The 13,395-nt window shown below is 34.6% G+C and overlaps 1 protein-coding gene across 1 annotated transcript in view; it reads left to right on the forward strand.

Annotated features, from left to right (window-relative positions):
* The window catches only part of CRIM1 (cysteine rich transmembrane BMP regulator 1), a 165,552-nt gene that overhangs the window by 135,321 nt on the left and 16,836 nt on the right, over window positions 1–13,395 (forward strand). Inside the window, exons 9-11 of the mRNA XM_048937861.1 lie at window positions 7,473–7,629; window positions 9,277–9,398; window positions 12,178–12,387. Of these exons, the coding sequence (XP_048793818.1) occupies window positions 7,473–7,629; window positions 9,277–9,398; window positions 12,178–12,387 (489 nt within the window). The remainder of the gene's footprint in view (window positions 1–7,472; window positions 7,630–9,276; window positions 9,399–12,177; window positions 12,388–13,395) is intronic.

Here is a 13,395-nt window from a genome sequence, read left to right on the forward strand (position 1 = left end):
AATGCAAGCCATTCTATTATTCTGTGAGTGAGCACAGATTAATAAAGCAAAAAGTTACAGTGAGTAGCGATGGAGCCACAAATGATCAGGAAAAAGGAATGATAACACTGAGCAAGAATGTACAGAAGCCAAAGCGCTACATGAAGATGAGAAGAAGAAAAAAGTATAGCCCAGGTTATAGGAAGAACTGCTGCAGAACTCCATCAGTTAAACTGAGTCAGTATTACTACAATAGAAAAAAAATGAAATACGTAAGAACAAGAAACAACTAGGAAAAAAAAAGTGAGCAAGCAAAAAATTATTACTTGTAGTGTGCAGCAGTTGCAGTTGTGTTTGGAGTGTCTAGGCTAGTGAGTGCTTTCATAGGGAGAAGTGAAGTGGATTAAAATCTTTGGAAGGAAGAGTACATAAGAGGAATGAAATAAAACCAGTGATTAGATATTTATGAGGCAGGACTCCTGGTGCTCCAAAGAGGACTAACCATCACATTGAATAATGCCTGCTGATTGCAGTAAATTAAGATTTAAAGTCTGAAAGTTGCTGCTGAACAGTAAATCATTTTTTACTGAGAGCCTGCAGTGAGAGCCAGTAGCTTATCTGGTATTATCTGTTCCCCGTATTAAATTCATGAAAAGGAAAAAGACATTAAAATCTTTCCTGTAACTTCTGTGATAGACTGCAGTCTTTTATCCTAAATGAGTTGAATGTGAAGTACTATTCAGTGTATAACTGAGAATGTTTTGGCTATACATTTCAGATCTTATTAAAATTAGAACATTTCTGTAAACTTAAAACCTGCTTGCTTCATGCAGAAAGCTTAGCTTTGCAGTTACAGAAGGCCATTGTCAAACCATTTCCCTAATTCCAAAAGTGATCTTGGAGAGATGCAGTTGTAGGAGGCTATAGAGAAAAGGTATTTTTCTTGCACACTGTAGCATGTTGTCGTCTTCATCCTCTTGTGGTCTGTTTTGTTTGTCAAAGCAAATCATGAAATCAGGATTCAAAGAGTAGAATTCTGTGTATGTTGCATGTTTGAATAGTTCTGTAGACATAAAATACCCCCTCTCTTCCAAATACATTCTATACAAATACAGAAATATTATTGATTTTTTTTATACCTTTTCCTTAAATGAATAGAACATATCCCTATGATGGAGTTTGAGAGTTTGGTACTGTCAGATATCTGCAGCATGGACCACAGTATTGTGGTGAGTCACACCATCTCCCTTCATAGCTGATGAAGACGAGTGGAACTCCAGTGTGAAGTTTGAATTTAGCAGTGTGAGAGTTGGATTAGCTGTGGGGTATTCTAAGGCAGCTGTGGAAGACTGAAGCACAGGATTGGAGGGTCTGAGAAAAGTAATGTAGGTTTATCTATTGCCATCTATGAGCAGCAGTGTTGAAGCTCTGAAAAAAAAAATATGGCCTAATGATGAGGAAAAAAAAATGAGAGAATATATCTCAAATAATCTTTCTGTGTTCATCATTCAGTTGTTACAGTTTTGGATGAGTTTTCCTAATCTTCTAGTCTTACTGGTGAAAATTTGAACATTTGATCCCTTTAATCTATTTGTGTAAAATAATAATTATAATAATAATAATAAACTTTAACTATGCATTCTAAGCACTTTTGAGCTCTATCAGTGTTAATGTGATCCATTTAAGTAAACATATTTTATGTGTTTTTGGATATTGAACATGAGATGGGAAAAGTAGTCACGGTATTCAAATTTTAGACAATTTATAATTCTTGGAAACAGAAAGGTAAATAGGAATGATGTAACATTTTCCATTCTACAATTGTTATCGTGATTTAACAATAAGTTCCATGGAACAAAAAGGAAAAGATGAAAACAGTCTATTAGCTTTTTTTTTTAGCACAAGGAGAGAGCATCTTGAGTTTTTGAATAATAAGGTAGATCTGGCAGATAATGTATATTTGATTATCTTCCTGCAGTGGTATGAAAAGAAATGCCTAGTATCTATTAGACTTCTGTTAGTGAAATGCAGCCATGAGAAACTGGAGATGAAGCGTATTTCTTTTTTGAAAACATATGTGTTCTTTGTAAAATTGAAATATTAACTGTAACTGCACATGTGGAATACAGAGGAAGTACTCCCTGAAGAGGACACAATTATGATGAACAACTCATGCTAAATAAATATTATCTGTCTTCTTACTAGAACAAAAGTGGGGATCTCTGAGGAATACAGTGTATTAGTTTTAGTGGTGCTTACAATAAATCTAATTCAATAAAAGCAGCTAGGAAATTTGCTTGACTCGTTAAAAAAAAAAAAAGAAAAAAAGCTTCTTGAAGGGTTTTGGAATCTCAATCATTTTCCAGTGACTCCACCTTTGAGAGATATCACTTTCATGAAATCATATGTTGTATGTGAATCCTAGAGTTGTTTAGAGCAGGTATCCATGTGGGTAATTTGCCTCAATGGACTCGTGGGATTATTTTTTGTAGCATCACAGTGCCCAGTCCCTTCATTTTTATCAAGCTATTATAAATCATGAGTTAATTCTAAAGAAAGGAGGGAGGGTTAGTGTGGATCTGTGGAGGCAATATATTCAGAGAATTCCAGTTACTGATAAGTAACCTAGTTTTCTCCTTCATAAATTTGCCTCCCCAGATCCCCACCCCTGAAGATTACCCAGCAGTAGCAATCCACACCGAGAGGACGGCTGAGGAGTGCTTAATTATAAAGGTACTGTGAAACAGTTCTCCTGGTATGATCTAGCCTCAGCGTCAAGAAAATAATGATGGTGAAGGTATGTAGCTAGCTTTGTCTAGCAATGCTACAAATCTATATTTTTTTTCAAGTGGACACTGGCTTAAGCAAAGTTGAAATACTGACATAATTCTTCTCAAATAGCTACTAATATTGTCCAAAAGTTTTTTTTTTTTTTTTTTTTTTTTTTTCACTGTAAACTACAGGATTAAAAACTAAAAGTATTTCAACAGGTTATGCATCTCTGGAATGCCTTTTCAAAAATTTTAGCCTAAAAAGGCTTTCAGTCTTCAGAATAAAATTACCAGTGTCCATACATAAAATAATAAATCAGGGAAAAACATATCTTACAGCTTAGATCTTTTTTTATATGTCATATATATGTTAGAAGGAAAAAATGGAGGTCAATTTTTGTGTAAGAGCTATCTAGAATTACAGTCAAGCTGTTAAATTTCAAATGGGAGAACAGTTTTAGACCCAATTTACAGAACTGACGTTTGTCCACTTCACAGTTTGATTTTTGAGAAGTATTTCACTACATTCTAAATTTTCTCTTGCTCATGCAAACTGGGGATGTGAATACTCCAAAATCAGGAATAAATTGTACATCCGATGGTTGGAACTTAGGCCTAAGACCTGTGATTTATTTTAAGATATATTGCCTCAAAGGTCTCATAGCTGAGAAAGAGAGATTACATTGTATCTGAAATATCTGGGTTTTGAGTGAACCCTTACAAACATTGATAACATTACATATTCTGGAGCTATGATGTTGTCATCTTGTTTGCAGAGTGGTATCTGTATGTCACATCAGCATATCAACTTCTCTTACACTCTGATTTTTGTGCATATTTTTCTTTCCTTCAGCAGCGAGTGATTAGGTCTTAGACAACCCTTTAAAATGAATTTCTTCTAGTACTGAGAATGAGGTATTTAGAGAAAAAGAATTACTGAGACCAAATCTTTTGCATGCAGAGCACTGTGCAGTCTCATCATATCTTAGTAGTAATCCCTTGTCTTTAAGACAAGATTTCCTTCTTCTGACAGTCATGTCCCATCCCACATATCGCAATCAGATTCTGCTTAAGCAGCATCACACCCTCCTGAAACTCTAATACTTATTTTATTAGTCCATGTGTATAAAACTCCCATGTGTTTGGGAGTGGGGGAAGGAAGTGGGGAGAAAGAAACTGCTCTATTAAGAGGAGTTTTTTGGCAACAGTGACCAGACTTAGAAATTCTGATCCTGCTATTTGTATCTTAATAATTCACCGATGTTTTTGGAAGACTGGTTCACCTTCAACTATTCTTTCCTATTTTTTTCTAGTGGTATCTTATTAAATTGATCCAAATGAATCTAGTAATGTAGAATTCCTATATGCAAGGCAGCACATAATGTGATGAATTATTGCAGCTACAAACCAGTTGTTGTTAGAAATGCTGTGTTTAGAATAGAAAAGTCTGTAAGCAATAGCTTTTGCCAATATAGTGAGACTTAGTGAAGACTGGCTAGAAGCATGGAATCGTTGGTAACTGACTTTACTGCTACCTTTACAATCATTGTATGCAGACAATAAAATAGTGTGGTTTTGTTCCGTGGGGTGGATTCACTGCTGTAAGTATTCAGGGCATGTTTGTTCTCAAGGCAGTATTTATTCCCTGTAAGAAGCTATTTTGAGAAAGTCTTTGGTGTAGGGCAGTCTTTCTTTGATTACTGTGCTAGCTTTTTCTGTGTTTGATTCAATTGAAATTTTTCTAGAATTTAGTTTCGTATTTTGTTTTATATTTCATCTAAAGCCTATGTTCACATTAAAATGTTTGTGTTAAAAGAACAGTTATATTCACCTGAGACATTCAGGAGCATATCTGTCTCTTTCTAAAGTCACATCACTTTATTATCCTTCTGAAATCAACTAATTTCATGTGTGTGAACTCAGTTTATGCATTTTATACATTTTCAGTATTGCATTTCATTCTAGTGTCGTTACTTTATCACCCTAAGCCCTCCTATTACCTTATGTAAAAGGATTTTCTGTATTGACATTACTTCATTGGCATTTCACAGTTAATAAGAAAAATTACCGAATGTGTTTCTACTTCTCACATAGAACTCTGCTCTCCAACCACATATTTCTCGAGCAGCGTAGTGAAAGATGCCTTCTCTTTTATTGGTTTCCTACTCATTGTATCATTTCTGTTTAGTTTTGTACCCCCCTGTTGAATCTTTAATTGAGTTCTGAACGATTAGTTATAACGTTGTCAAGGAAAAAACAAATATTCTGTAATCATGAAGCTTGCCTATCCTGTTAGAGTTGCAGTGACATGTAAGCACGTAATGCAGATTTCCAGACTTCTGAAAGGTAGTTTTCCTTCAATGTTAGCTTTTTAAAGTGTTTTCTATCCTCAGAGTGCTTCTTTGGAATACACTCTTTAAGCTCTTAGCTTCACTGAAGGCTGAATCTCTTCCCTGTGAATATGTTGCATGATTTGGGATTCAGGTTCTAGGTGAAGTTTATTTATGCAAAAGTGGATAAAGCCCCCCAAAACAAATTACCTCCTGATATTTTCAGTAAATAAATCTCAGATAATAGCAGCTGACTTTCATAAGTAGATCGCAGTTGTCTTTACTCTTTAGTACTTTTTACTCGTATTGCAGAGCCTTTGGAGGAAATCTGGTTTTACTTGTCTTTCATATTGAACTTGTGATAATTTTACTAACAATGAATTTAAAGTTATAGTTATGGCTATGTGTCAGGGTGAAAATTGTATTCATTAAATTTTATTTTCATGTGAATCTCTAGCCCTGGCAATTTTTCTCTTTTTTTTTTCCCTTTTTTTTTTTCATAGAGCTAAACTCTGTTCCTGTAAAATTGGCAAGTTTGCTCTCACTTTTCTGAAAAAATGCCCTGTTTAAAACTGTGAAATAGGGTTTTCAGGAGGCCTGTGCATGTGTACCAGATGGTACTTCAGTTTGCGGCTGCCTGTAATTTTCCATGTCTTTTAAAATGTTTCAGTAAAAAGAAATGTGCATAGCTAGTTGTGAAGTTAGAAAGCAGGCCAGAATCAACGATTTCCACAACACTGAATTTCTTTATAGAGAATATTTCTCAAAACCTATTGAGAATCTAAGTCCACAGCTTGTAATATTGTAATGTGAGAAATTTAAATATGAGAGCACATTAATTTTAGTAACAACCAGCTTCTCAGTAGTCATCATTTTTAGCATGTTATTAGAAGGATTGCCTGTAGAGTTCTATACAGAGTATTCTGATGTCCTCGTCTAGCACAGACATTACATTAGTAAGTTCAGGTGTGAGCAGTAGTCTCTATTGAATTCAGCAAACTTTACCTGTGTTGAAACAGACAGAATTTTGATTATATTTTACATATGGCATGATGAAGATGAGGATACTCTTCAGCATCTGTTCTTGAGAGGCAATGTTTGTCAGTCAGTCATCCATTCTTGACTTCAAAAAGTCAAAATTCAGAATTCTTTTGAGGATAACTCAATACATAAATGAATAAGCAAGGAGAAAGTTGCCTTCAGACTAGACTGTCTAGTTAGTATGCCAACGGACTGTTTGAATTTTAAGTAATTTAATGGCGTGAACTACTTAGGATAAGACACTGTCATCCTGTTTGCATACCACTGTCCTAGACACTTTGACCCTTTAAATAAAGTATATCAATTTTGCATGTAAAAGTGTATTTTGCACTTCAGTGTCACTAAACAAATCATAACAATCAAAGCAGAACAGAAGATTGAAAGCGAAAACCTATTTGCCCATGAGATCCTGAAGAAGTCACTATTGCACTATATTTTACTTCATATTTAAATCAGGGTGCCACGCTTTGAAAGCTGTCCTAAACACAAATCTGGACACAAATGACTTAAAGAAACGTGCCAACTAAAAAATATTCCTGTTGTTTCTATGCCTTTAGATTTTTTTTTTTCTATTTCTCCCTCACCTTTGCATTTGTACCTTATTGTTCCTTGACCTATGTTCTGCGAGCCTGCTGATTACGCACAGCCACCCAAACACTTCATCTCTGTGACAAAGTACACTTCAGAAAATGAATGGTACTCATCAGTCCATGTGTGTTTCCAGGATTATTCTCGGGTCAGTTCAGAGTATCAGCAGGAAATGTCATAATTTATACCACATCAGAGCTCAAAACAGAGTTTAATTTCTTGTATAAGGCCACTAATTTCTTTTAATTAATTTAATTCTAATTAATTTCTTTTATACACCAACAATCCAACATCATCCTTCCTTGCCACAAAAATAAAACATAATAACAGACTTCAGAAGGAAGGTCTTTTAGTCTAACATCTCAAAGTTTTAATCACCTCTTCCAATATTACAGTTATATTTTTGAGAAGCACGTTTTAATCAGCAAACAGGTGACAGCAAGCACTCTAAGTGAGGAATAAAGGCTTTTACATTTCAGCCTTTCAATTCTGTTTGAAATATGTAGGCTAGAAATAAAAGTTACTCTATATTGAAGAGGAACAAATGAATATGGTGTGTCACAACTTTAAGTTATTTTAAATGCTTTATTAAAGGCTGACAATCATGGATGTTGGTTGGATGTGCATAACTTCACAAAATCAAATTAGTACAGGGTATTATATCTACTTCTCAAATTCTTAACTGGAACTGAAGACATCCTATTGGATCCATTTGTCTAGTATAAACTTTTGCTTTGCATTCATCTGTGTGTGTTCTTCACAGGAGAAGAGCTGTGTATGGGCCTCATATCAGGCTGCTCCCTGGACTGTTCCTTTGGGTTCCAGACTGATGCTCATAACTGTGAGATCTGTCAGTGTCGTCCACGGCCCAAGAAATGCAAACCTGTTGTATGTGACAAGTACTGTCCCTTCGGATACTTGTAAGTATTCTTATTCTATACTTATATGTTTATGCCTCTTTGGTATGCCCATATGTATTGAAAATATGCAAAATCTGGGAAAATATATGCATGTGTTCACTTTGAGAAAATTGGGGAAAGTATGAGAAAGAAGAAATGACATTACTTAATGTAAGATGAAAGTATTCTTCAGATCTATTTGGATGTTAGCACTGAACTCGTGTAAGTGGATATATGTATACCCATATATCCTTTGTTATTTGAGATACAGAATCAGGCTTACCCCTTTGTAAGTTGTAGAACCTTATTACAGGAAATAGTGGTCATAAGAGTGATGGGGCTAATAATGACTGACTCCTTCAATTCCTTTGACTGAACATATTGTATCTGGTGAGCTGCAGTGGTCATTGGCATGAATCCAGAAAAAAGCTCAAATTGAAAAACAGTGTTTTAGTGGGGTGACTCAAAAGTTCAAGCATTGACAATCTAAAGCATAAAAAAATACAATAAATAAAAGAAGATGTTGAAAGGAGGCAGATACTGATGTTAGTGTAGTTGCCATGGATATTAGGTGATCATTTGCCTAGTGAGAAGACATTTGCAACTGCAGGCTTCATTTGAGATCATGAACAAGCGTTATGCCCTTCAGGACTGCTCTGTGGGCTGGCACCAAACTACCTGGTTCATCTTCAAATAGAAGGTCTTATAAAACAGTAACATTAAATCTCTCACAGAATTATACTTTTTAGTAGTTGAGAGTAGTCATTTTTTATCCCGACTGACTTAGAATATTGACCTACAGAAGAAAATTAAAAATTTCAGTGTTCTTTCTGTACTTCAGTAAGTTGAAACGCACACCTTTTTCTCTTTTTTCTAACTAAAGTATGCATAAAACATTTATATTAGTAAATTTGTGTGAATTATCAAACAAAGGGATTTTAGAAATTATAGCAAATAATAATAAGCATGGTATGGTAGCATGGAGTAAGATAAAGGTACCTTAAAAGCAAACTGATGTGAAGCCACGTTAGGAGCCCTATCTTTGGAATGGTCTTTCAGTTGAATTTTTGTACACATAAACTGAATTTGAAACATTCTAAAACTAATTTGAAAATCATCTATTTAAATTCTACCTTTAGATGAAGGGTATAGTTCAATTATATAAAAGGTTTGGTTGTTTTTTTTTTTAATGTTTGATGTTGTTACGTTTTTTATTTTTTAAAAAAAGGAAATAAGCACCCTAATCTTGTCATTGTCTACAAAATATTAGTAATGGCACTGATGTTAATGAATTAAATAATGTTAATGATAACCGTAAATAAAACAATTTGTAGCATGAAGGGTTAAAATTGTAGTAAGAAAAATTTTAAGATCATTTTATTGCAAATCTCACTTCAGCACTATAATTATTTAGTCTTTTAGTAATATAGTACATTTGTGAGTCAAAAGCATTTAGATCTGTATTATCTGCTGTGGCTTGAAACTTCCAAATACCTGTTGCCATTCACATGGGAAGAGAACATCAATGTGCATACTGAAAATAACTGAATGTTAAAGACAATTTTCTTTATTTGATCAGTCAATTTAGAGGTTGCTTTTGCTTCAACCATGGCATTTAGACATTTAAAGTGTCCTGCTGACCTTTAACAAATTATTTTGGTAATCTAGGAAGAACAAGCATGGCTGTGAAATCTGTCGATGTAAGAAATGCCCGGAAATGCCTTGTGGTAAAATCTGCCCAATGGGCTTCCAGCAGAACAGCCACGGTTGTGTTATCTGCAAATGCAGAGGTAGGTGTTGCCATTTATCACTGCGACATGTTTTCAAAGCATTTGGAAGCCAGATCAAAGGGATGTTATATGGAACCTGTAAGAATTGAAATGCTGTACCATAAATCTATGTAAAATTCTAATAGGCTAATGTCAGAAATTCTTAAATATAAAATTTTCACAATAATACATACTTCCATGAGATTTCAGAGCCTGTGGGTATTTGCTGAGATACTTCACAGATTTGTCCATACTTCAGATTCATTATTACCTCGGTTGTTTTTCACTGCTGATGTTTTCAAATATTGATCTCACACTCCAGTGTCTGGAAAAAAAAAAAAAAAAAAAAAAGATTTCTCACACTGCCCCCTGGAATGTATTCTGTTTTATTAGTAAAAATAAAATATTGTGAGATTAAACACTGGATCATCATGAACTATCCCTTAAATTATGTAATCATGAGCAACTCATCCACGAATAGCTAGGGCAACCATCAGTATGTTCTAGGGAAGCCCGGAGTCATTAAAACTTTGATCCAAAATTCCTAAGTAGGGTGAGAGAGTTGGTAAGTAACTTGCTTGTGAATTAGCTCCACTTTCTAATCTGCCTCTTCTGGAATTAACTTATGCTGGAGTAAATACAAGTAGAACCGTAGAAATACAGAGATCAGATAGTCCTCCAAAAAAAGACGAGTCCATTTCTCTACCCTCACATAATGCCAAGTGTATCTGGATAATCCTCAACAGATTTTTGTCTATGATTTCACTTCTAAGAACCTCCAATCTCAAAAAAAAAAAAAAAAAAAAAAAAAAAAAAAAAAAAAAATTCTACTCTCTAACGTATATTTTCATGTGGTTACCAATATGAGATACTAAAAGATGAGTTTTCTTGTATTTCCATCATCCTTTCTAGGAATTTAACCATCTACTTATTTTCTTAAGCTCAACAGACTCAGGGAACAATTTCTCACCTTTCCCTTTAGAACTCTGGCAATATTTAAGGGTTTGCAATTAGAGACTCCTAAATGTATTATTTTCAAAGTCAACAAGACCGAGGTATCGTGATCCCTATTCACAGTTCTGAAACTGGATACTGCACTTTTGCAGCAGCAAAAAATTGCCCACTGGTACAGATTGTAGAGCTGCATTTCAATGTCCGATGCTCCCATACAGTACCTTAGGCTGAACTTGCCTTTTCTGCAGTGGTGTAACATTCCTGACTTGCATTTTCCTTGTAAGCTATGTAATTCTCAGTTTATTTTCAGCCATACCTCTGGATATTGAGTTATTCTCATTTTGTATTTGGGAACCTGATTTCTTCTCTAAGTATTTCCTTTTATGCAACATTTGTCTAAAAACTGAAAAATGAAAATAATGTCAAACTCTTGTGTTAATCTTGAATATCTGCTTACATGCTTGCTTTGCTTTTCCAAATTTAGGAGTAGACATAAGAATGTCTTAGTAAAAAAAAATGCCTGAATACATCAGATATTTTAAAACATTTATCAATAACGATTTATCAGTAATGATTTTAATGTAGGACAGAATTTAAAAAGGAATCTATATATCATCTGGTATTAAGATTTGCATGTGTAATAACTGTGTGCAACCTTTTCATATTGTTTCTCTTCAATGCATTGCTTTTAGAAGTATTGTACCCATTTCCCTTTTTTTTCTACGTGTCACAAAACAGCATGGTAGTGCAGTATCTGTGTACTGAGTTCTTATTCAAATGATGTGCAGCAAACCCACTTCATAGCATCTGCTTGTCATTCCTAGGCCACCACTGGTAGATCCACCACAGCTGGAGTGCTGTTAGTTTTGTGATGGGTTTGTGATATTTTTTTTAATTAACTAGAAACACATTTTAACAATTCTTCTCATTCTGCACTATTTTTTTAAATGAATAATTGACAAGCATATTAATACAGCAGCTTTACATATGTAAGTGTTGATGTATCACTGAAAGCAAGTCAGTTCACTGGCAAACTGACCCAAAATCCTCCATCATGAATGATGTTGGTGAGGGATTGTTAGGATCTAAATTCACTACTGATTAACAGAGAATTTATTGAGGCCGAGTCCTTCTGCACTTAAATACCCCTTAAGATCCAAATGAGTCTTTATCCTCCCTAGGCCAAAAGCCTCCCTGTTCTGGCTGAGAGCAAGTAACACAGCAGTCCAAACAATTGTATTTTCATCTCAATAAAACCCAGGAATGAGGGATAAAAATGTCAGAGCAGCCATCTTCCAAACATCATTTATAATAACTAACACAAGTAATTTATTGTAGGTAGTGGCTTATGAAATATTTCCAGTATCTGGTATGGCCCTATTAGAACGTGCTTGGAATTTTTTTAATTAATGGTACATATGGAGCCATCCTTAGCTCTTGTAAATACCTTTATATTCTACCAGATATTTGGTACTCATGTTACAGATAATATCTAAAACTATTCTGTTTAATTTTAAATATGCCTCATGTTTTCTATCATTTCCTTACATTGTTTAGCCAGTACTGCATTACTGCATGATTAAAGACAGTGTAAGCACAACAGAAATAATTGATCGTATTTTTCAAGGAAATAAATTCTACTATGTCTTACTATGGCCTCCAGTATACCAATAATTACTTCGTATGTCTCAAGATTACTTTATTTCTAAATGTAAATGATACATTTATTAATAACTTGATCTCTTACATACTTTAAAAATAAATGCAAGCCAGGCATGCAGTATTTATGTTTTTCTAAGCAACACATGCTTATTAGAAAATTACATTTTCTTTTGACTTCTTGCAGAGGCAACTGCTTCTCTTATGCCTCCAGTTAAAACAGGCTCTTGCCTGTCAGTGGATGGGCGCCGACATGAAAACGAAGAGAGTTGGCACGATGGATGCAGGGAATGTTACTGTCACAACGGACGGGAAATGTGTGCCTTGATCACCTGTCCTGTTCCTAATTGTGGCAACCCCACCATACATCCAGGGCAGTGTTGCCCATCATGTCCAGGTAACATGCTGTCTTGTATGTTCTTTGTGGTTGAGCTTGTTTTCACATATGTGTGGTCTTTCCTAATACATGAAAACTCATTCTGTAATAAGTATAAATGAAGCTTTCTATGTCCAAATAGAACATCGTGAGTGGCTTTCATTGAGATCTAACATCTGAAAAGTGGTTACTTGCGTATATGAAACATGTGCATGTTGTAGGTCCTAATATGTTAATTTTTGATACACTGAAATCCTTAAACAGTTTAGTTTCCTGTTTATGTTAGCAATAATAGCAAATATAATAAGATGTTATAAGCATTATCTTTTCTATTTTAAAGTGTAATTTTATTAAAATTCACCTCTCTGTCAGCTCCTCAGAGGAGTAGGCTTTTAAAGAGACGTCTTTGGCAATTGAACATGATGATTCTGTTCTGAAGGAATGTTCCACTACCACCAATGGTAGAAAATAATTCTAATTCTCTCAGGGAGAAGACCAGTACAATAAATGCTGCATTCCAATATAATTGTAATAAGAAGTGATAAAATGGAAAACATTTATGAAAGAACTTTACAATTTTAGAATGTGGACAGATGATGAGTAATTCCCTCCACCTTCAGATTGATTCCTGCAGTATTTTATATGCTGAATAGTTTAATTTGTAATAGCGTTATATTGTCTATGACTTGATCATAAGTCATGTTACAAGTAGGAACAAGGCGCATGGTGATAATAAGAATAATGAAATAGTAAGAAAGCACTTGCATGATTCAAGCAATTATGAATGGTTTCAAATCCCTTGAAAAGAACAGAAAATCTTAGGAACAAAATACGTAGCCAAATCCTCTTTCTGAAAGCGACTGAAAAGAGTGTATCCTTTCTAGGACTTCATAAGATCATAGAATCATATTATCTTTTTAATTGGAAGGGACCCTTATAGGCCATCTAACCCAACTCCCCCGCAATGAACAGGGACACCTACAGCTAAATCAGGTGTTCAGAGCCCTGTCCAGCCTGACCTTGAAAGTC

Source organism: Lagopus muta, chromosome 2, assembly GCF_023343835.1.
Source record: "Lagopus muta isolate bLagMut1 chromosome 2, bLagMut1 primary, whole genome shotgun sequence".
Classification (NCBI taxonomy): Eukaryota; Metazoa; Chordata; class Aves; order Galliformes; family Phasianidae; genus Lagopus; species Lagopus muta.